At 40.0% G+C, this 24,748-nt stretch overlaps 2 protein-coding genes across 4 annotated transcripts in view; both read right to left on the reverse strand.

Annotated features, from left to right (window-relative positions):
• Positions 1 to 15,986, reverse strand: part of npnta (nephronectin a) — a 44,143-nt gene extending 28,157 nt beyond the window's left edge. Inside the window, exons 1-3 of one of the 2 annotated variants that reach the window (XM_079158991.1) lie at positions 15,684 to 15,986; positions 7,246 to 7,346; positions 2,156 to 2,206 (exon numbers count right to left, since the gene is read on the reverse strand). In XM_079158991.1, coding sequence (XP_079015117.1) covers positions 2,156 to 2,206; positions 7,246 to 7,346; positions 15,684 to 15,754 — 223 coding nt within the window. In that variant the 5' untranslated portion in view covers positions 15,755 to 15,986. The remainder of the gene's footprint in view (positions 1 to 2,155; positions 2,207 to 7,245; positions 7,347 to 15,683) is intronic. The other variant, XM_079158990.1, reaches the window with a different exon arrangement.
• Positions 15,987 to 19,451: 3,465 nt separating this feature from the next.
• Positions 19,452 to 24,748, reverse strand: part of gstcd (glutathione S-transferase, C-terminal domain containing) — a 47,464-nt gene continuing 42,167 nt past the window's right edge. For both annotated transcript variants that reach the window (XM_079158934.1, XM_079158933.1), the window contains 2 exons: positions 22,492 to 22,561; positions 19,452 to 21,251 (listed from right to left, as the gene is read on the reverse strand). In XM_079158934.1, coding sequence (XP_079015060.1) covers positions 21,061 to 21,251; positions 22,492 to 22,561 — 261 coding nt within the window. In that variant the 3' untranslated portion in view covers positions 19,452 to 21,060. The remainder of the gene's footprint in view (positions 21,252 to 22,491; positions 22,562 to 24,748) is intronic.

Consider the following 24,748-nt stretch of genomic DNA (forward strand, 5'->3'; position numbering starts at 1 on the left):
ATACCAGTGAGAAAATGAGAAAGGAACTCCAGTTTAGGTAATACAATATTTTTGATCTCACCAGAGGCCCAACATTGTAGTTTGGATGCTATAAGACAGTAGAAATTGTCCTTTGTCTTTAAGGTGAAACCTTTTTGCTGGACGACCCTGCTTTAATTTGCATTCATATGATGTATAGTATGCACATTGACTCACAGCAATCCTGCATAACTTGATGCTAATGTGATGGCGTTGGATATTCTTGTCTTGGATTGTGCAGCATTGTGGAGATACTCACTCTTTAAATGCTTCCTGTTTTCAATTTTTTTTTTCTAAGTGCTAGAATTAAGTTGAAAGCTGCTTTAACACATACTGAGGGTTACTTTATAGAACTGACGAAGAAAGGGCTGAATAATACGCTCTTTATTTGAAATGCATACTTTCAGAATTGAGTTACAATCTCAGAAATGTCCATTCATACACATTCAGCATGCAGGGCCACCGTTCTATCCTGAAAGAACATCTTTAGCTGCTCAGGTTTCAGTCTGTAACATTGTTCAAACTGAATTCAAAAGCACTAAGGTATGTGATGAATCCTTTAACTGGGGTCGATAACATCTCCAGACTCATTCCACTTTATTTGGCTTTGTAATCAAATAGAAAGAAAGTATTGTTAGCCCACTTGGAGAGGCCTGTGATATGAGCCGGTTAACACACCGAGCAGTCAATGGTCACAATTACAAATTAAAAATGGCCCAATTGGTTGGAGGAAAAGGAAAAGAGTTTATTATCTGGTCAGCAGATGAAATTAATGAAGCTTGTGATGTTGTTAGTTGGAGGGAAGTCAAGTGGAGGGCTTTGTGTTATTCTCCTACATGGGGGAAGACTTGATTAGCACGATCAGAGGCGGCCATCAACAGGCTTTGCCTCTGAGGTTATTTTTAAGCCTCTGGCCTGGCAGAGAGATCAGGGAAACGGCCAGTGTTCATTAACCACAGCAGAGGACACGGACGACTAAAACGGTCGAGGCAGCTGGAAGGCCAAACATAGCATGATCCTCGTTCCACGAACACCATGAAAACATGCCAAGTGATGACACACTTTCACTCCGGTTTACATCAGCCATTCGTCAGGACAGCTTTCTGCTGCTACTGATTCTTTTGATTTATTGGCTGTTCATGGATGCCTGATGGTGAACACAGGGGGAAAGTATTATTTTTTAATTGATGCTGATATTGAGTATGAATGTTTATAGTAGTTTAATGCATGACTTCAAAGGAAGATGAGAAAGTCATTACATAATCAATCACAAGTTACATCATCTTGCAATCAACTAAGTAATTACCTGAGGCTGCTTGTAATCATTATTTCATTATCGGTTGATTTGCTGATTGTTTTTTTTTCTTTGTTAGAAGTCCATAACCCAAAAGCAGTCAAGGTACAATTATATGCTTTTCAAAAGTAAGACAAGTTGAAAATTCTAACATTTGAAAAGAACTTTTTGCATTTTCGATTCATAATTGAGAAATAATCTATCAAAATGGTTCAGCTGATTACCGAATCCATCCTTATTACATACTATAACGAGGACAGATCATCTTGTGTCTGGGGTCTGAATTTGATCTATTTAATTTGTATGCAGTGAAATGTCATCGATCGACCAGGTAATGTCATGGCGAATATTTCGTTTACCCAAAGGATGAAGTACGAGGACATTGGCATTCTCCACCTGACTTATTTTGAATGTAGTTACGTATGCAGAGCATCTCCAACCGCAGTAAAATACTCCGTTTTTACACTGCACCATGCAGATGGATATGCTGCGGACATATTCATTTAAAAAAAACAACAACATGGATTTAAGCTTTAATGGTTTCATTAGTATTTTATGGGGTCGACTAGAGGGGCGGTTGTATCTTAATAAAACGAAGAAAAAAAAAACGTCAGCATAATTCATGTTAAGACACAGCTTCAGGTGACAACAGGTCCTCAGAGTGTAAGCTGTTTGCATAGCTCGAAGGCCGGAACGAAGAAGATGGCCGCTACCATGGGGTGTGAGGGGTTAGTGGGGGGACGGCTTGACTCTATAAATAAGTGAGTGAGTCCAGGATTCAGAGGATGTGCCCCCAGCAATTCATGTCTAGCACGATTATTTCAAGAAACATGTGGAGCTAACCTTGGGGCTGGCACCTTATCCCGGCTACTCTGTGAGTTAAGGCGAAGAGAGCTGAAAAACAAACAGCCAAACAAACAAAGGTTGCGGGTATTGTTTAGTCTTTGTGAGCAAAAAATAAACATGATGTTAGAGGGCAGAGCCTGGTCATTTTGACAAGCAAACGTTCCTGGAAAAAAATAAAATAAAGACAAACACACACACAGTCTGGAGTTCTGGAGTCACACATATTCCCACTTGCCTCTTGGTAATACGCACATTTTGAATGCATTTGAGTTCTAAAAATGAAAAAGTTGTCCGAATAAAACCACCGTCTCCGGGGATGCTCTCTTTTTCTTAAATCATGGACTACAAATTCACTATCACTGATCTCTAAATGGACGTGTATGAAGCAGCTTTCTTTTGCACTCTGTGAATTAAAATGTACACCGCTGGGCTGAAAGATGAAAACACCACCAATATCATTCAAGGAGCTCTCCGTCCTGGTTCTTCAATATGAAAATAAACGCTGCAGCTAACTGACTGTGAAGAGACATTAGGTCTTTATATCAGCACTGTGCCTGCAAAGACTGTGTCAAGGCATTCGAAACATGTGCCTTTTATTTGCGCATATGTTCTCTCTAATTTTTACGAGCACACCCTTCCATTTTGTTTTCACCTTATTACGTCAAGCAGATGAAAAGACACACTTTGCGACTGGCCTTTTCAGCCCGGTGATCATGAAAGAAAGTGGAGCAGACAAGGAAGCTGCACAGACAATCATGTGAAAGTGAATTACTGAAGCTGAGATATCACTTTTCTGCTTTGGTTGCTCACTTTGTTAGCTCGAATTACTAATTCAAAAGTTCTGCTTTAATCCTGTCCACACCATTTGTCGAAACAAAGGCCGCACTCAATCAGACTAAATCCAAGTCCTAGTGGATTAGGACTTGGACCTCTGAGGAAATGATGTGTATATATCTGATTTAACTGTTAACTTGAAAGTTTTTGATCTTAAGCCAAGTCTTTGGGGAGCCAACTCGCATCTTTGCATTTGCTTTGTACGTAATCTCGTTGCGCAAAACATTTGCTTTGCGTTCGGAGTGAACGCGGCATTATTCAAGTCCTCAATTGTTGTGATCACAGTATCAGTCTGTCCAAACAAGAATGCTGATATCAGACAATTCTGCAAAACCCAAGATTACGTTCAATCATTTCTTTTTAATGTTTAATGCCAATGTTTTCTTATCTGTTTCTACCAAGCCCCCAACTTTATGGAAGATCAATGATAAATCACTAAATTACTCCTTTAAACAATATCCGCGCATGACAACTATGATATGCTAGGCAAAGATGATTAACCGTCTGAAGGATAGTTAAGGTTGAGGAACTAAATCACTTGGTTAAAGTTACTCAATAAGAAGGTCAGAGCATATCTATTTCCTCCACACTTTTAATAGCAAAACCCCAGACAATTTTGGCTTTTCAGAACGTGTAATATGGATGAAATTAGTTTCAAATGAACAACCTCATTCCAAGGTCTTGTATTACTGGAACTCAAATGTATTAAATTATCGAAGCTCCTGCTACGACTGACTGAGTCGTGGGATCATCAAGAGTGGAAGAGGTGATAAGTATTTCTACTGTTGACTGTATCACACTGGAAATGCAAATGTTTAAATGCTCACAGCAGCAGTAAAGTGTTCATGATGGCAGCTGGTTTGAGTAAGTAGCTTCAAGTGTGGCTCTGCCTACCGGATGGCCTGTCAGAACAATATAAGAGCTTCAGTATACTATAAATCTAAAGCCTCTCTCTCTCTTTCTCCATCTGCCTGGTTTTCTTGCTCGCTCTCTCTCTCTCTCTCCTGCCCCCCCCCCCCCCCCATTCCAGCAGCAATCATCTCTTAACTCCTTACCTCTGAACCATTTCCCTTACACCTCAGGATTTTTACTTTCCCCAACTTTTAGTCCTTTCCCTCCTCTCTCAGGTTTGATCTATTAAGTTTCTCATTCTTTGAGAGAAGTCTCACAAACCGATCGCCTGAGCTCCGTATAGAAAGCCGCGATCCTATAGCTTCACTCTAATCTCTTCTATCGCCACAAAAAAAAAACTAACCGAGAGCTCAAATCTGCACTGACTGCATCCCCTCACACACATGCACACACACACACACATTACTGACTGGATGGAGTACCGATTGTGTAGTCTCAAGTGAATGGATTTGAGTCGTGCCCCCCGGCATGAGCATTTGGAAACATTAAGGCAAGCACTCACCGAGTGATTTAACTCACAGAACAGATTTGATTTTGTTGAAATAAAAAGTGCTGCAGTGAAAATACTTTAGCAGCTCGGTATGGTGGTTAAACTCAAACTCATTTTTTGGCTGAACATGGAACATATGGGACTCCAGAACATCAAAGAAAACATGTTCACACACTGTTGTTTGGCTGGTTCAGTAATTTATGCAAACATGACTTGTTTTTAATGTGACTGTGTTTGATTTATTATAAAATAAATGTCACATATGACGATGTATCGTCTCCCTTGATGTCTCGGAGCAAACCAACAAATGGTTTGTCATGTGGCAATTACTGTTTGGGATTTAAGTGGGCAAAAAAAAAAAGAAAGAGTAAATGTATCATGTCTTGCCCCCTTTACTAAGCTTAATTAAGTCATTCTTTCTCGACTTCATTCAAAACCCACGTCTATTCCACCTTGAATTTCTTTGGGAACCTGTAAATGCAGAGAGCCCAGTACGGATGCACTGGGAGGGATTGGGCATTGAGATTGCTGACTCCTGCCAAGAGGATTAATGCTGAGTCTGGCTCCATGTTCAAACAAACAGAATCCAATGATACAACTGATCGGTCTCAGTCAAACAGTGCTGCTTTTTCCTACATCATTCCAGCACAGACTGTGTAGTTCAAGTGTCCAGGCCTTGGGAAAAGGTCGGAGGTTCTATTGCAAAAAGAAAACCTCTACTTTCCAACCGTGAAATCAACCCCTCTCAAGCAACGAGTCGAGGTCTGTCACCATTAGCATAACTTGTTTTTCTGACACCAAGTGTTTATGTTAGAATAAAATTATCATATTTTGTTTCTAATAAAGATGAAGCAAGAGGTGAACAAAAGCAGATTTGTCTTGCAAAGACCTTAGGTGAGTCTAGCTGGGCTAAAAGGAATACAAAACATTGAGGCCATGAACTCAAGTAATACTGTTTGTGTTCAGCAGAACAGAATAAGAAATCTTGCGGTGCACGTCCACATCAAGTGAAAAATGGCACTCTGCCACTTTTACATGAAATTGGGATTTAAAAAAATAAAGCAAATACAGAGCTTTCTTTTAGCTGCAGCAGCACAGACCTTTGGGCCCAACAAGCAGTGTGTGACATGTTTCCCAAAAAAAAGGATACAAAATACAACAAATAAACAAACCTATAGCATGGCATGATGAGCCTCAATACGTGAAAACATAATTAAAATATGGTAATATCAGCAATGAAAAACACAAACAGAAAACATTATTTTAACAAGCTATAAATCAACATGCAGAGTTTCTATAGCAGGAACTTAACAACCCATAACATGCAGCTTCCAATAAGAACTCGTAAGGCTTTGGTGCTATAGGTTCTTCTTTGGGTTTCATAAATCTTGACATTTTAAGCTATGCTTCCTTTGGCAGATGAGAGCAATTGTGGGACAGACGATGATAGAAGAAGTGGCACTAATGCTGACATTGATTTTCTTTCACTTCTTTGTGAAGTTGAGATGGAAAATAAAAGACAGAAATAAGGAGAAAAAAAATCCGTAGAGAGATAAATTGAAGGATGAACTTGTGAAATCTTGTGAAAGGAAATGGTCGTCTCCAGCGCACCAACAACACAAACTTTGCCAAGTGGTCCCGGCAGTGAAATGCTGGTTACTGCTGTGTTTGTTGTTGACACATTGGCTTGACGAATCACAATTGGGAAGTAAACCATTAACTTTATTTCCCAAAATGTCTAACATGTTGCTTGTTACTAAGTTCCTGCTGTGGAAAATGATGCATTCTCATGGAATCAGGCAGACGGTAGACGACACCCCACGTATCATTTTAGCGGACAAGAGCAGAACGGTTTGTGACGGTCCAAAGTTAAAATATTGAAACTTTTTTGCCGTCCTCCGTGACGGAATAAAAAATGTGCAATTTAACGTTACGAGAAACCTGCGCTCTATAGCGTCACGTTTTACTAGAATAATCACATAAAATAGTAAACACAAAATAATTCTTGTTAGAATATATTAAACCATTGCAACATATCATGCGTGTTTCATTTTGGCTTCCTTGACTTTTTGTTTGTTTTACCCGCGCCCTCCAGAAGCTGGTGTATGCCTGATTCCACGTGAATGATTAAACCTCCAAAAACAAAGCAGCAGCTATACCAGCACAGGCACCAAGCCATGCAGACATTTGTGAGGCAACTGACCAGATCTGACACCCATTTAGTATATTCACAGTCACACCTCCCTGGGTAGTATTATAGGAGAGCAGAGGATCGTCACACAATGTAAATATGCCGGAGAAAACACGTGTTAATATTTCATACAGTTTATGTGACGCAGGTGTGTGCTGATGACAGGAGACACATCCTCTGAATCCTCAAGTTGACATTGCAGGATATGAAGATGAATTGAGGATTAGTGCACCCGACGACACTATGGATTGTTTTTATACTACTTGGCAGCGTAAGCTAGCTTGTTTTTGCACAGTAAGTAATCTATAATCAATTTCCCATCAACCCTTGAATGTGTCCACCTGCAGCTATACAGTCTCTCCCTTATTAAGGCCACCTGCAGTGTGAATATAAATGGCAGCCTTTCCTCCGGTCCAACCAGCCATTGTCATCAATCTTTACTCAAAGATTGTCCCAGGTGTGATGCTCTATTAGCCGTATGTATTGCTCTTGTGACAATGTGTGTGTGTGTGTGTGTGTGTGTGAATGTGTTTCCCCAAGCCCCTGGTTACTGTGGTAGTGTTGCAGCATCTTTGACCCCAGCTTGAAACCTCGCAACCTTGTTAGCCCTATTTCCCCCCAAGCAGCAGCAGCAGCAGCAGCAGGCATGGTGGCACTCACGCTGGCAGTGACCCCAGGAACGGCGTGTCCATCCCCAGCAGCAGTCCACCCTGGCTCCGTATCGACACAGGCCGTTGGACGAGGCCATCTGCCGTGGCCACCTGTGAGGGGATGACATAATTAGTTCACAGACTATTAAAATGTCTAAATGAAAAGCAGGGGTCTTTTTAATGTTGTTTGAAGGCTTCAAAGCATTCATTTAATTTTTTTTCTGCTGTAGAAAAAACAGACTTGTACCAAGTAATTTCTTTTTGCCTAAGTAAAAGTAATTTCCATTATTTTGACCTGTTAAAGGGTTTTCCTTTTCTGAATTGAGAGTCAAAGGATAGAAGGTGTCACATGCCCAGATTGTAAAGCCCTTTGAGGCAAATGTGTGATTTGGGGTTACGTATAAATAAAACTGACTGGACCAATCTGTCTATGTTTTATAGTAAATAATAGCTACTTCAACAGCACCCAAATTCTGTCCCATGTAATGTACGAAAACATCCCATGTCAGAAAATAGTAAAAGAAAATACCTCTTATACTTTCCCAGATAGGTAACTTCTTTCAATCCCATTTTTTTTATCTGACTAACAGTCCAAAATGCAAAGCTATTCAGTGTACTATCATCTAAGACAAAGAACAGCAGCAAATAGTCACATTTGCGAAACATTTGACATGTTTTGCTTGAAAAAACACACAGTTTCTCAGGGTGTTGAAGGCTGACTTTTCACTGCTTCCCTACAGCAGATTATCTTTCCTTCACGGAAATAAAAGCGATAGCACATCAGATGACGTTGGTTTGTGCGATGTCAAACTGAAGACCCGTGTTGAAAGCCTGCCAGACCTGATTTGAATTTATCCTCCAATGTGCATCAGTGCACCACTGACACGCACATCTGAGAAAACCACATTACTGTTGTGTTCATTGTAAGGTTTGTGAAATAGATTTGAAGCTATATACACTACCTGGTGCTCTTGAAATTACAGTATGTTTCCTATCTCCATCTACAACGAATGTATATATATATATATATAGTATGTGTCACTGTACCGTATGTTTAAAAAAAATCTGTCAGACAATTTCATGACAGTGAAAGCTCATATCATTGCTGCTGCAGGGGGAACATACAGGTATTAATGTTTATAGAGATGTCGTTTTTTTTTCCCCAAAGCACTGCAATTCCTCTTAGAGAAATTACAGCCGGATGTTTTTGTTACACCATGTTCTATTCTGCTCAGAGCGAGAAATAGCTTCTTGGCAGACGGAGCTTGTGGATTACCTTTTTATCTGTACCAAAGCTCACCACATATTTATGGAGAGAATGGGGCGAAGGAATCAGTCCATTTAAGGATACTGATGAAAATCCAAGCCGCATACTTTGAGAGCCTGGTTCTGAGTTACCTAAAATCTAGCAAATAATAAATAACTCAGAAGGCAATGAGTGTAGAATATTGAATGACTCCAATTCATGAATGACTGACTATGGAGGTTATTAATTACAGTATAGTGGAAATACTGTAATAAAGAAATTATATTGATATACTATATACAATAGATGCTTTCTTTTGTGCCTCAATGAGAGAGTGAGGTTGTTGCTCAGTATTCAAGGCACATCCTTTGCCACTATCCCTGCCTGTTAGTGTTTCTATGCCAAGAGGAGGAAATGCTAATGCTTGCCCCCGCTGCCAATCACCTCATTGGAAAAAAAAAACCCAGATGGATGCTAAGTGAGAATGGCAGATCCAGGGAAAATGTTTGTCTGCTGCCTGGAAAGCAGCAAGGCAGTGAGGCAGGGAAAAACCCCAAGACAGTGAGAGAGAAGGGGAGGGACAGAGGGCGAGAAACAAAATGAAAAAATGAAACCAAAGGGAAGTGAAAGAGAATTAAAAGGGAACAAAGGTTAAAGAAAAGTAAAAGGAGAGGAAAGAAAACTAAACGAAAGAGAAGGAAATGATAATAAGAGGTGGAGGGCAGCCAGGTTTAGATGCCTCTATTTCTATAATAGAACACACACACACACACACACACACACACAAATATGGCACCTGCTGTCCCTCTATACTGTAAAGTTGTAACATAAAAGGAGACCATCTCTCTCTTTCCTTTGGCAAAATTCACTTCATTTGGAGGATGTTGACATCTTTTTAAAACACCTGAAAACCTCCCATGACAATTCAGGGATATTTAAATCTGGTAATTTTACCCAGAAGTTTTTCACACGCACTCTTTAATTTATTCATCAGTGTGCATACGGTAATTATCGTCTTAGAATATGAAGGCATCCTGTGGGAAGTGTTTATGCTGCTGTGAGTGCACCTGCTCCCATATAACCTATTGGTGTCATCTTCCTTTGTAGTTATACGACATTACAAAGTGATCATTGCACATGATAACTGCCAGTAGAATACACCATCACATTTAAAGTTTTACACAATCTTCTGTGGGTTAAATAAGAGCTGGGCAATATATGGATATTCTATCGACATCGTGATATGACATACGTGTTGTCTTTTCCTGGTTTTAAGCTGCATTACAGTAAAGTGAGGTAATATCTGAACGTATACCAAACTGTTCTACACTGACTGACTACACACAGGCATTGATACACAACTACTAGGTTACATCAATATACTGTACATGGCACTAAATCATAGCACAAGTTAGACATTACTGTGATGTTCCGAACCTTTGCATGAGGACATTTTCTCTGACTTGACCCCTTTGAATTTGAATTGAATACCCCTGGTATATGCATTTTCAGAAGAGCTCGAGGTTGATGAAATGTGATATTATTCTCATAATGGAAACAACTGACAAATGAGGCAACCACAACACTCCTATGGAACAAAGAAAAAGTTAATGGTCTATTTTGGCAATTAAATTTACGATTTTTAGTGTTTTTTCCTGTAGCAAGATATGATAACGTAGTAGACCTGATATTTTGTCTGGCCAGAGGATACATTTATATAGTATATATTACATATACACATAATATACTGTATATATACACACCCATACATATACACATATACTTATATAAATACATATACACATATAAATATATATACACATGTACATTTATAAATACATATACACATATAAATATATAAATACATATACATATATAAATACATATACACATATTTATATATATACACACATATATATTATATAAATACATATACACATATAAATATATATACACATGTACATTTATAAATACATATACACATATAAATATATAAATACATATACATATATAAATACATATACACATATAAATACATATACACATATATAAATACATATACACATATTTATATATATACACACATATATATTATATATACATAAATACATACATATATATTATAAATACATACATATATACATACATATAAATACATATACACACATATATACACACATACATATATACACATATACTCACATATACTCACACATATACAGTACATATACCGTATATACACACACACACACACACACAGCTGCCAGGATCAGAAGGGCATGACATTAGACTCTGAGCACATGATGTCAAGAAGAACAAAGGAGCAGTTTGACCCCTACAGGCTCCCAGTGGATGGTCTGTTTTGTGCTGCAGAAGCAATAAGGAGACAGGAACCTCATGAGATACAACGGGTTCTGGATTAAATATGATCAAATATTTTCCTCTAGTTCTTTTTCCACTCATATATACACACACGGAATCCAGTTTCCTGCTCTCAGTCCTCTTTTCATGCTGAATTCAGCTGTGGGCAGTTGTGCACGCTAACACGCACTGAACTTGGAACTGAGGGTTCAATTCAATTTACCAGCTCACCAGCTCACCAGCTCACCCCACCAACGCTGAATAGACATTTTCTTAGAACTTTTATGGCTTATAAATCATGACGGGTTTCAATCAACAATGGGAGTTACGACGACACTGCGCCAAAATAAAAGAGCATTTTCTCACATACATCTTGTCCCCGGTGATATTACTGAACAGAAAGCTGGCATATCAAATGGACTCAAGCATGATACCTGTATTTATTACCCTGGGGCTGAATAATGATCTTAAATTACTCTAAGCCTTGAAGGAACTCAAGCAGATAATTATTACCCTTCACGCCTGCATCTTCCCAAGCGCACACTATCTGACACGTTTATTTCAGGAGAATGTAGGGGCGCCATCCTTCTTCCGTTGTTTTACTAATGGAAACAGAGCTGGAAGATCTCCCCTGCCTGACAGTGAAGAGCATTGAGTCTATTGCTCAGAAGAGCAGTGTGGGGTGTAGCATGATAATCAGAACCATGAAGGTATATAATTCCATCCATCTATCAATCATCCATCCATGAATTCATACTGAAGCATGCAAATTGTGCCTGTTGAATTGATTTCCCCCACAAACACTCATAGATGTTGATTGCTGCCTTGTAGCATCTCGGTGTGAAAGACTTGCTGGAACCTGCCAGGCTCAGCTGAGGGCATGAGTTTGTGCAGTCAAACGATGTCTGGCGTCATAATGAACGCGCCGCCAGATCTGCAGGCAGACTGCCAAGTCTATCACATTAACACACATCACCATGTGGGATGTTGACAAATATCTGAGGTATGGATTTAAAGTGAGAAATCAGCTGGCCTATTAAAAAAGACTTACAAAGAAGACATAGTGGAAGGTATTCACTGAGTGGCCAGAAAAATAGAAACACATGTATGATGTAAATGCAATGCAGCACGATATCCTTGCAATAAATACAATACTAAGATGTCTTTGTTGATACTTCTGATGTAGGAATAAGTGTTTTGTGTCAACTCTGTGGCACTTTTCAGGCATTTGCACTGTAATAGAGCACCATACTGAAAGATGTCCGCCTCATTCACATCTATCAAAGAGCAAAATGTTTGAAAACCCCTTACAATATACTGCAATGCAATACTTTTCTTGACATTATGTTATCTTGCTTTGTCAGACCTTTTAGTCCTGCGTAGCTTATCATAAGTGCATTCAACCTCTGTAGGAACACGAGGTAGATGTTGTCAACAATTGTGTTGAAAAGGAGAGCACTCTTTCCAAACAAAGAGCTAAGAGCATGTGCTGCAATACAAGAGCTAATAGGATGTTTTCTTGTAGAGGGAATGAAACCCTTTCACTAGCATGGCACGTCTAGCTTTAGCCTGAAAAGGTTTTTCCGCAGTGAAAGACGGCCATGACTCTGCTGTCCAGTCGTGGGTTCATTTCACAACTGTGGCATTCAATACCACCAACTACAGCCTTACAAATCACCAGAAAATCTACTCCGACACAGTGTAAACAACAATTACTGTTATAGATGGTGTAGGCAGTTTTGTGGAAAAGGCAAAAAAAATTAAAATTACAACCTGCAATTAAAATTACAAACTGCAGCTCTCATTTCTCTGTCCTAAACCCCTCCAAACACCCTTCATACAGTAACTTTTACACGTACAACTCATTCATTTCAAACATCATCCCGATCGGGATCCTGATATCGTTACAATTACATGTTTTTTTTGTGCAAACTTATGGGTTTGAGCCCTTTGAGCCCTTTGAGATGACATACTCTGGTTTGAAGAAGGCTAAACTATTAGTAACATTTCACTCCATTTCTAAAATGCTTCACCAATATTGACACATGACTTATTAGCGTTTGTCCGTCTTCCTTTTTTGGGGTACACTCTTTTCTGCAGGATATTCCCCACTAAACCAGGCTTTTACCATCTTAAGGTACGTGCATGTGCATCTGCATTTGTAGTAGGAACGCCCTTTCTCTGAAATGACCTGTGATTGGCCAAATCTCCCATCAATAGAGCTAGATTTTCTAAAGCCTGAAAACAACAAAGAAGAGGTGCAAAAGATATCTATCAAACCACTTCAATTACAATACACTGAAAGTTCCTTTTTTTTTTTTTTTTTTACAACCATAAAAACCTGCCAATTCCAGCTTTAAATCACAAATATGTTATTCATCACAGGACTGTTGAATTGCATTACAATGCACAAGTGTCTGGTCACAGAGTGTATTGTGAAGCAGATTCTGCCAACCTTACCTTGCAGAAACAGGTAGAAACAGGACAGGGAGAAATGTCAATGTCGCTATACTTAATACTAGACTATTATGGTGACCAGTGGTAGTACTAGTAGGTTTATTTGTCCATGTAGCATTTATTTTAATACAACATTGAGTTTCTCTTCCTCTAAAACTGTCCTTTTTGCTGAGTAAATAAAGATGATAAAAAAAGCAGGGAAAGAAGTTGTGTTAGTCACAAACTGAAATGCTGTATGCTGAGTTGGTACCTGATAAAGTTCATAAGTCTTGTTTAGTGAGGTATAGCACTTGAAGGAGTGTCTCTCAATAAAATACGACACTGAACAGTAAGTCAGTGGAGTCTGACTTCAGTTATTGTCCACTCTCAGAAAGCATATGGCAACATCACACTTTAAATCTCTTCTATGACTCCTAATAAAGATGTCGGCACATTCTTCGTTGATATAAGCTAGATGTTGAACACTCAGAAATCTATAAATGTATTACTTTGTATTTCAAACTGCTTGTATAAAATGTCACTTCGACAGTATTTTCGCAATCATTCTCAACCCCTGAAAGCTCAAATGTGGGTCTGATATTACAACGCCAACATAACCTGGCACCAGTCCACTGCTTTGGATTATTACTGAGGAGGTCTGGTATGTGCTGCTTGGCTGCGTTGGTTTAGTGACATCACTAGGGAAGAATATCCTCTACTGTATGTGTTGCCTTCTATTTAGGCTTCTATGTTACATGACAGGAAATTGGTTGTCCTTGAGTCCTTGATTGGAACAAGGAGTGGCATCAACAACAGTGCAATGTTTTTAGCAACACATTTATAGGTAATTATGTGCAGCTATGGGAGAACAAAATGATCTTGCCAATGATGCCCGTGAAGGACCCTTCAGAACTAGATGGATAAGCCTGTTAGGAACGCTCTCTAAAAGGCAATAAGTGAGAGAGAGAGCAGGTAATAAATGGCTTTTTTGCTTGTGCTGGGACTCAGGGGATATTCTCTCAATGAATTAATATTGAGGCAGAGACTCAGGCCCTGGCAAGTATAAAACCCATAAAAATTGTCAAATTATGGCCATGGTGACAAGCCACTCCATCAGCGGGGATGTTAATAATGTGCAATATGCTGCTGCTAGGTTAAAGTAAATGAGCATTACACAAAGGCAATGCGTGAAATAAAAGTTACAGCCACCAGACCATGGCCTGTCACACAAACATTATCCACGGTGATTAAGAAAAAACAAAAAAGTCCTCAATAAAAATGACATTGTATGTGCGTGCCAATGCTCAACTCAAATTGTCTGTAATATTTCTGCCCTCTCCTTTATTCTCTCTCTCTCTCTCTCTCTCTCTCTCTCTCTCTCTCACACACACACACACACACACACACACACACACACACACACACACACACTTAATGCTGAGACCTTTGATATCCAAATAGCTTCTTTTGAAATACGTTTGAACACAGCAGCAGGAAACTGAATTGAGGAGGAAGAAAGGCTGAAAATCGACAGATGTCAAAATCTATCAACAAGCAGGTGGAATGGCAGTCAGTCTGAAAATGCGTTTTGAAATGCATGCAGACAACTTCAATAATACGTTTCTTCAATAATCTTAAGAAATGTTTCACTCAATTGGAAAAAGTGCAACATGAGAGAGGACCTGGGCTGAGCCTGTCTGACAGAGATACATACAAATTACAAATAGTCCTACAAATGAGCTTTTTGACAATTAACATAACTGGTGCAATTACTTTTTGCAATTGCTAAATTACAACTTGGTTTAATGATGCATGGTTGCAAAAAAAAGAAAGAAATAAGGCATCATGTTCCTTAACTCAGATGCACCTATAGGCAGATGGAAATCTCGGACACACGCATTCTTTAGGGTCTGGCACGTCTCCACACCCCTGTCTGCACATACTTCATCAGATTCGTGTTTGAACATGAAGCACCGGGCAACGTGCTGTCACATCACTTTGTAATCTGCCGGATATCTGCACAAGACAAGAACAGCTTGGTGTGATTGCTGCAGGTGAAAACACTGTTTGTGCTATAACAGAATGTGTGCTCCAAGGCGCAAAACCAACCGGGTTGGATGCACTTGGATTATTACTGTTTTCATAATAAAAGTTAGGACTGATTCGGCTGGACCACGAATCATCTGGCTTGAGCAACATGTTCTCCCAAATTGAGTTTCACCGTTTGGAGATCATGAAATTATGCTCCAATTTGCAACCACTCCAGCATACGCTATTTTTAACTAAAGGCGCGGTTTTGTCAGAAACAGACTATAAATGGATTGAACTGTGATGCCGGTTCTTCATCAAACTCACTGTTATTTCACTAAATCACCCGCGTCCGCCGATAATGTGAATCACCTTACCTGCCATCAAAGTCTGCACTTGCCCCGAAGCTGCAGCTGCACAACAACATCAACTTTATCCATAAATCCATGATTTCTGGAGTTACGCGCACTGCTTGTTTTTCTCCGTAATCCAAAATCACCGGGTAGGAAACCGCGGAGGAAACAATTAGACGAAGGAGAGTTTGTGCGACGCACGCTGGAGGTGCACAGGTAGGAAATGTCTGCTGGCGTCCTTCAGACTGCTCATGTGCGTTACACGGGAGGTGCGGGAGTGGAAACCAGTCCTCTGCCTTAAAGTAGAGTGACCCCGATGCGAGTGTGTTTGCGTGTGTGTGTGGAGCGGGATGCACTCTGCCGGGAAGAGTGCACAGCTCCTTTTCTCTCTCTCTCTCTCTCTCTCTCTCTCTCTCTCTCTCTCTCTCCCTCTCTCCCTCTTTCTCTCTCTCCGCTCCTCACAAGTTTACTCAGTGGGCTCTTCAGCCAACAGCACCCACTGCAGCCAGAGCCCGTCTTTTAAATACCAGGCACCGGTCAAAACATCGCGGAAATCCACGTGAGGGACTTAACATGGAACGTCATGACCTGCACAGCCAGGAGGAAGAGCCTCCAGATGCAGCTCCGCACCGCGCATGCTTTGCGAATGCCTTAATTAATTGCGCAGCCTGCTGAGGCACGCAGGTGCATCGCCCACCCAGGTAGATGTTGCTCACACAGCAAAGACAACGCGGTGTGATTTACTGGGGTTGAATTTAGAGAGGACAAAAAGATAAGCAGCACAAAATACAAAATGAGTGGTGTTTCAAAGTGCTTAGAAAAAAATAGACAGACCTTCGTTGAACCTGTAATTATTGTAAATAAAAACAAGTGATGTGGCTTTTGATTGAAATACCTTTTTGGCCTCTTGAATCCAGAGAGATTCTGACTCTGCTTTGTGTCAGAAAATGTAATGCACCCTGCCATATGAAACTGCTTGGAGTTTAAGTCTGATGCAAGAGTAATTATCTGCCTAACATTGTACACAAGCCTTCTCTAAAGGCCTCCTCCTGCCTATTCATTCATTAATGTATTCACACCGACATACACCTATACTGTCTGGAAACAGAATCATTAAAGGTCTGCCTCATATTCAGACTCTTGCCTTGCAATTCAGAGGAGTCAGTCAATAAAATAATTCTCCTGTAAGGACCCAATGGAAAGAAATTGGGGAGGGGGAATGACAGGGTAACTAAACGCCATCATTTTCAGTATAATGGAGCAGGAGATGGATGAGACGAGGGTTTGATGTGATTAGCCCACTGCTGGTTGTTCACAGCCACGGCTGTCTTTTGATACATGGCACTGTTGCCTTGTTACACCCTGTCACCGATTTGATAATAAATCTATGCGGTGTCGCTTGACATCTCGAGAAGCATGTGATCGGAGAAATGCCGGTTGTGTATAATTACACTATTAATCACATGATTTTCACGACTGGACTGCAAGAATGTAATTCCATTATGATTTATTACATTTAAAACCTAGTTATGCGTAATTCAGATTCTCCAAGTTATACCACATTACTAATAACATTGGTATTATGTGGAGAACTAAGACTGATCACATGAAACTTTAAAGGGTCAGTTCAGCCAAAACATACACATTTCCTCACTAATCCCACGTGGTATTTTGTTATGCAAAGCTTCAGTTTCATCTCCTGAAGTTTGGAGATGCCTGTCTCATCTCCACTAGGAGAATCATGCAATTGTTAGGCAATTGCTTGTACATGTTTCCATGTGTGCATCAATGAGTTAGTGTCCACGGCTAATCTCACATCCTGCAGCAATATTTTGGGTGACCAGTTTTTGCTGCTTGATCAAGGACCTCTCGTGGTTGTTGTGACTCATACTTTCTCAGAAGAAATTGTATTGCCTGTTTTATGCTGCTAATGACTGCCAGTTAGTCATCACTTAATTGCTACTCTTAACCGGCCACCTGGCCGGTAGGGGCTGTTAATAATCACACAGCTGAGTACAACGCTGCCACCCTCCACCGCTAAGCGGGCAGACAGCTTGGTCAGTTTAATATTGTTTTTGGTAAGATTGCATGAAGTTTATTATACGACTTTGAGCCGATTGCCTGCATAGATTGCCGCCTTTTTAGAATTTGAATGAAGTGTGTTGGCTGACACTGTAACAGGTGATATGAGCACCCAATAGATATAGATAGATATTATTGTTATCTCCACCAGGATGAGAATGAGATCGGTCGTGTATGTGTGTGCGTGTCAGTGAATGCATGCTTGAGTGAGCGTCTCTGTGTCTGTCCACAGCAAGTCTTGCATACTGCTTCAGTAAACTGTATACTGTTGTATAAGACCCCTCATGGCTGCAGGGATACATACTTTCTCAAAACACCTTTTATTTTCTGTTTAATACTGCCATACTAGTCTTTACCAAGCGCCCGGCCAGTAGGGGCCGATAGCGATCACGTAGCTGAGTGTATCGCCGCCTCATAGCCGCTTTCCTGCACTCAGCAACACAGTGGGCAAAAAGAGTTTGCTCACTTATATTGTTTTGGACGGTGTGTTTGGCAATCAGCTATAAGCTAACAGAACTACCAGTACAAACACTGTTGAGTATCTCTCAGCCGCTGCTCTGCGGCCAGAGACACACTGGGGGAAAGCACTTTGCTCAGTAGACCTGAAGTCTAAATAAACGCTCCAAGTCAGTGGTCGTTGCAGACGCACATGGCGGGGATCGGCACTCTACTGAGGGCACATTTCTGCTTTTAGTTATAATTTAGTTGAATGTAGAAGCAGAAAGCTGATCGATTGAAACCCAGATAATAACGTATGGTCTTTAATTATAGGAACCGTATTTTCTTATTCTGTGTGTGTTGAATTCTTGCTTGTTCTTAGACAATTTCTGATTTTTTATTGAGTTTAACTGCTTTGTCCTGGGACTCCTTACTAGAAATTCATTTGAATTAAGTAATTGGAAGGAGCATTATTGAAAAATTGAATCTACAGTATTTTATCATCGGTGCCAGTTCCAAGAAATGTCCGAGGACATTTTAAAGTAATTATTAAGGACCTGTACAATGAAGCATTGTGGTGCTTGTAGAAAATGCTAAACATCAATATTTCTTTCCAGAGTTTATGTCTAAATTATTCTGGGAACTGTCAGGGGTAAATGGAAAAAGAAAGCTGTACTTTAGTGATTTGGGTGAACTCACCCTTTAATGAGGGAAAGTGAGTCATTAGTTTCATCTTCAGCAGACCAAAGTAGTAAATAAACACAAAAATAGAACATCAGAAGGGGAATCCTAAACGGAGGTTTTATAAGGTGACGGCAGATGTGACAGGTATAGTGAAGCATCAGAGAAGATATTAAGACATGATTAGTTGAGCGCAATAACAGCAGCTGGGACCTGTTGAAGGCAATCAAATAGGAAATGTGTGCATAATAATTTGTTGTTATTCCTGACTTCTATAATTATGCCCAAGGTTGTTTATAAGAAAAAATATACAAGTGAAAGAAAAAACATTTCGTATGAATGGAAAATTCATACCAAATATGAAGCAACGAACTGAGTTTTAATTACATGTAATAACTGAAGTCAATAAAACAATGAAAGCGCCTTTATTTCAGGTTTGCTGCAGCGACAAATTGTCCAGTTCAGAGCTGCTTTTGAAAACGTACATGAATGTTGAAGAGAGCGTCTGCTGAAAAGATTCAACATCAAAGTGTAAATCCATTATTATTTCAAAGCTGATTATCAGCATATGCATAAAGTCTACTCGCTGATAAAATTGACTCTAGTATCATGTAGGTTTTGTTCAGTTACAGGCTTCTTTTGCTCCACAAAAACGAATTAGTTTCAGGTACAGCTCACATCTTGTCAACTTTTTTTATTGATGCCAATCAGTTAATACACAATAGTAAAATACATCCAGCTCATAGAAAGGCGTCACAAGGGCGACCATTAGTGAAGAAACACTCTGCATTTACATAGAAATGAGCTCAGATAGCTTAACTATTTCTGTCTAAACAAAGAATCCGGTTTTTGTCACCTTCCAGCCAGAGGTGTTTCAGTTGAATCAACCCACTTCACACCTCAATATTCCATCTATCATGCAAGCTTTAAGTAGTGCCACACCAACTCTGTCTCTCCTCTTTTGTGCATATATGAATTTCTGTAATGTGCACTTGTGCAGAGCCACAAACATGAACAGGGAGTCAGGCGTCTCCTTTTGAAATCATTTCAGTCCTTTGCAGGAGCTGTGTCTGGCCATTCACCTCAGGATAGATTGAGTCTGCTGACTGAATTCAGATGAGCTCGACGCTGGAGAAGCCTGGACCTCTCTCATCTATCCCTTCGGTGTGAGCAGGAAAGCTGGCTCTCAGGCTACCTCCCCTGATTTCTGAAGCAGCTGCAAAACACTAACAAAGGTGACAACACGGGATTTTTAATTGAAACAGATGACTAATTTCACCTGAAAGAAGGAAAGCTTAAGGGGCTACAGTATGCCTTAAGTATGCAGGTTTGGAAATAAGGAGCGAATTTTGTGATTTTCAACAACTGGGATCTGAATAGTATGCATGTAATCAAGCACACTGACCTTTTTTGCCAGCATCATAAAATATTCATTGCTGCTGAACGTATTACTGCGTGCATACCATAATCACATTCAATCTTTATGAGGAATAATCAGTTTCTCTGTAGATCTATGACAAATGCTACATTTTACCTGATGTGACGAGTTTAAATCCAATATCTCGCTTTCTATATTCCTCTCTCTCTGCCAGTCCTTCACAATCACGGACACAGGAGTGGTAGATAATGATAATTCCCCATCTGATCTTTAAGTGCAGATGACTTTTTACTGCTGAATTTCTCCCCCTTCTGTTAATACCTGGCAACAGAGGGAGATGACTCAGTTCCATCACAGAAGGCCGCATACAGACAATTTGCCAAAACAGCATGTGGAAAGTATGGTGTGCTTAATTCACAATGTGGCTGTGTAATTCCTGCTGCTTCTGTTTACGCTGACAGCTTGATCACACATTTTAGGCAAGGACACAAACGAAACGTAGCAGTTGGTTCTAGCTTTTACTACAACCAAGCGTCCCATAATTGAGTGTTTTTCACAAGGGAGAGGAGTAATTCAGTTTATTGCATCAGAAACCACAGCAGTATTGCCTTTACCTTCACTCTGAATGAGATTTTGAGATAGGTTAGTCCAGAAATAATGAGCAAACATCTCATTTATTTTCCTAGGCTTGTAAAAAAAATAAAGAAAAAGAAAACATTGAGGGTGGTTAAAAAAAGTTATATTCTCAGCACCATGATGACACAGCCAGGAGCCACAGAGGCTGGGTACTTTATCAAATCTACCACACCGGTTCTTGCAGTCCTAATTGTGCACCAGTGCTTCCTGCTGTCTAGCACTAACTTCCAGTCCACTCTTGTGCGGCAGCCTTCCCACCAGCATGTTGTTTTTCGGTGAACAGCTTTCAGGCTCCATAGTCATCACCTGCACAGAGTAGCCATGAGTCTCTGCTACCAACGAGCGGTCCAAGTCTACGAGGCCCATACATTGTTTACCTGCAGTGGTACAAAAAAATAAAATAAACCAGTTCTTAATAGAGAAAGGGACAATTTGTTACACTTGACTTGACTTTGTGTGTATTCTTACAGGAATGGACAAAATGAACAGGAATGCCTTTTATTTTGCAATGTGAGGCAATCCTGACAGCACCACAAAGAACGTAACAAGTTAAGCCTACCAATATTGAGTATTTAAGCCGATGCAATATGGATATTTAAGAATAAAACTGTTGCTGGCATTTTATATCACAGATTGAAAATAACATGGCAATAGTGGAATAATATAGGTTACAATTCTGTAATACCATGTAATTACTGAAGTAATAACCAGGCAATAGCTTGGTAATAACAATGGGTATTTCTGGGTAATATTAGACTAAAATTTATGTAACAGGTTAATAAAGGGGCAAAAATCAAAGAGAAACACATTTAAAGATGGCAATCATTATAGTGCTACTATATTGGTTTGCATATTGTAGGTATTCCTGTTATTTTGTCCATTTCCTCTAGGTTCCCAGTATGCATGTGAATCCAATACCCTTCGGAAGCCCCTTATTCATCAACAACAACCACTGATAATCCCACTTTCTCTGAGGATTTCCTTTAAACAGACTTCAAGTGTATTAGGCAGTTAGGTAGCAGGTGGCAGACACAGTAAATGTGAGCTTTGGTCTGTCATGCTGTCTACATGGGCACAGTCACGCTCTGGAGAGATGGGATCAAACATGGTTAGAAAATGTTAGTGGGAGAGGTTGAGCCCTGTTAACTGATACAGAGCAGAAACGCTGTGACAGGTGGTGTCAGGTACATATGAAAGGGCTTCAGACTGACGTGGCATTGGGGAGCCTCCTCGGATTCAGAGAGAAGCTTTGATAAGCTGGAGAACTATCAGGGTAAAGAGTGTTCTCAGCATAATGAAACAGTGTACAGTGAAGCTCCAGCACAGGCCTGAAGGTTTCAATCTGACAAAACACTTCCCTCTGAATCAGACAACGCAGATCTGGCAACTGCTTTTTTTTCACACCGAAGATATCGCTGCATTAGCATTTTTTTTACCTATCTCAAAAGTCTCTAGACCTTATGGAAAAGTAGAGCAGAGGAATAAGGTCACAGTTAGAAAAATCTCAGAAAACACAACATCACCTTGTACTAAGATGTTGTACTGTTTAAGGACTGTTAATAGAATACAGTAGAATACTAGAATTGAGTGAGTGTTCAGCCACAAGGGGAAGATTACCGATGAGTCGCCTTTCAGGATGGAGCTGGACGGCAGTTTGGTCTGCGAAGCGACAGAGGATCATGTGTTCCTGAAACAAGGACAGACAATGAATACAGGGACTGTTTATTGAAGAGGTAAATAAAGTTCTGGAGGATACAAAGATAGTTTTTATAAGGAGCTATTCAATGAAACGAACTCTATAATACATGCACACAAGCGCGCATGAATTTGTTGTACTTATCTATCCAATAAAGTTGCCTCTCTCTCTCTCTACCTCAGCATGCACTGGCTGACAGATCTTTTTTAACCACACTAGCGGAGAGGCTCTAGGGTTGGCAATGTCAGTCAGTCCACCACTTTGGTCGAGACTGAAATATCTCAACAATGATTGGATATATTGCAATAATATTTTGTGCAGACATTCATATTACATAAAGGATGAGTCCTTGGATGGATTACCAAGAAAATTGTTTCAAATTGGTAACCACATGTAATACATTTGGTGAACCTCTTATTAAGCACCAATCTCAGGTCAAACGCTCAATTTCGACCTGCAACTAACGACCATATACTGTAGTTTGTGTTTAGCGCTAATAAGCAGATGTTAGCATGCTAACAGTCTACGGAGGTGAAACTGGCAAATATTTAAATAAGAATATAAAATCAGCATGTAATACTTGTTACTGTAAGCATGGTAGCATGCTTGTATTAGAACACAGCTTCACAGAGACAGTGTGTTGTCTCTTTACAGTGTCGCTGGACTTAATTTACATGGTAAGCTCTTTATAAGATTCTTTGAATAAAATCAGCCCTTTAAAATGTCCCAAAAGGCCAACTGACCCAGGTTACTTATTTCCAGTCGAAGGACACGTTTCTGTTTCTACCTCGCTATGGTTTATGGAGCAAGTGAATGGGGAGAGTGGTTAGTCAGCTCTAACTTGCTTCTACTTTAATTGATTCAATTCCTCACTCCACGGGGGTCGACGCTGAATGCACGGCCACGGAGCAGGTGCTTAAAGTTAGCGCTGAGCTCCAATACCTCACACCATTAGTCCTTTATCCCAGCGATACGCCATTTGTCAATGTGCTGTCATTCTGCTTAACTGCTGTACTTCAGGAAGGACAACTATGGTTCTGCTATAAAACGCTTCTTTTATATCTGCAAGTGTTTGCTGGGATTTTGGGAGACACAGGAAGTGGGCTGTACACTGAAGCCCAAAAGAATAGAAATTACCAAACATGGTTGTTGAAAGCAAAAGCACAATGGGAGGCAGGGGAGATTGAGAGCTTGGGTTTAAAGTGGCAGATAATGTATATGCTGGTTTAAAAAGAATATAGATTTCTCCTGCTGAGTGGCTACATGTTTAGTTTCCTATTCCCAGACACAAATAATGGCAGTTGTGATTTCCCTTGCTCGCTGGGCTTTCGGACAAACAGTAGAATAATCACAACTATCACAAAGCAGTACAATTGCCCAGTGCCTTCTAAATAACATATAATCTTCTGTGACTCTCAAGCCACGTCTGTACAAATCAGTTTCTTCTAGTGCACAACAGAAAAGAAGTTAGTGGTGGCCCGTTGTTGTGACAAGTCAACTCTTGAGGTTGCCATGGCTAGGCCCTACAGCAACTTTTGCACAGATTCTCCCCTGGGGCGCTGACAGGTCCCATACATCATGGGCCCTCTCCGAGTACAGTGCTGTGTCTGTGCGATAAGGGGCTGAGAGGCTGGAGGGTGTGAGCCTCCCCTCTTGTAACTGCCTGGGGTGTCTTTGTGCTCAACACGGTGATGACAGCAAAGACATCTAATTCATTATATTTTACTGTCCTATAAAAAGAAATAAATAAAAAAAGAAATAGGAAAGCAATAAAGAAAGTCGTGCCAAGCTAAATAATGCCATGTCATTTTTTAACGATTTAGATTTTTGATAAATCCAAATTATAGAAGGAGCCGGTTGCACCGGCTCGTCATAAAGTCAAATTTGTCACATAATGTCATCTGAATTAATGATGTAGCGTCGCATGACATAATGTCATAATTTTTTTGACCCAATCTGCAACAAGCATCTAATAATTATACTGGAGTTAGATGAAAGCCCGGTGCGTCTCTGCTAAAGGGCGTCTTGTGCACTGGTTTCAAGACGCCGAGGGCTACTTTCCAAGCGTCGTATATTTGGTTTAAGGGTATTTGACAACCTTGGAGTGAGACAAAAGTAACATCAACATTTTCATTAAAAATGAGCATAATTAGACATTTCTCCCTCTTTTTTTATCTA

This window comes from Pholis gunnellus (genome assembly GCF_910591455.1).
Source record: "Pholis gunnellus genome assembly, chromosome: 5".
Lineage (NCBI taxonomy): Eukaryota > Metazoa > Chordata > Actinopteri > Perciformes > Pholidae > Pholis > Pholis gunnellus.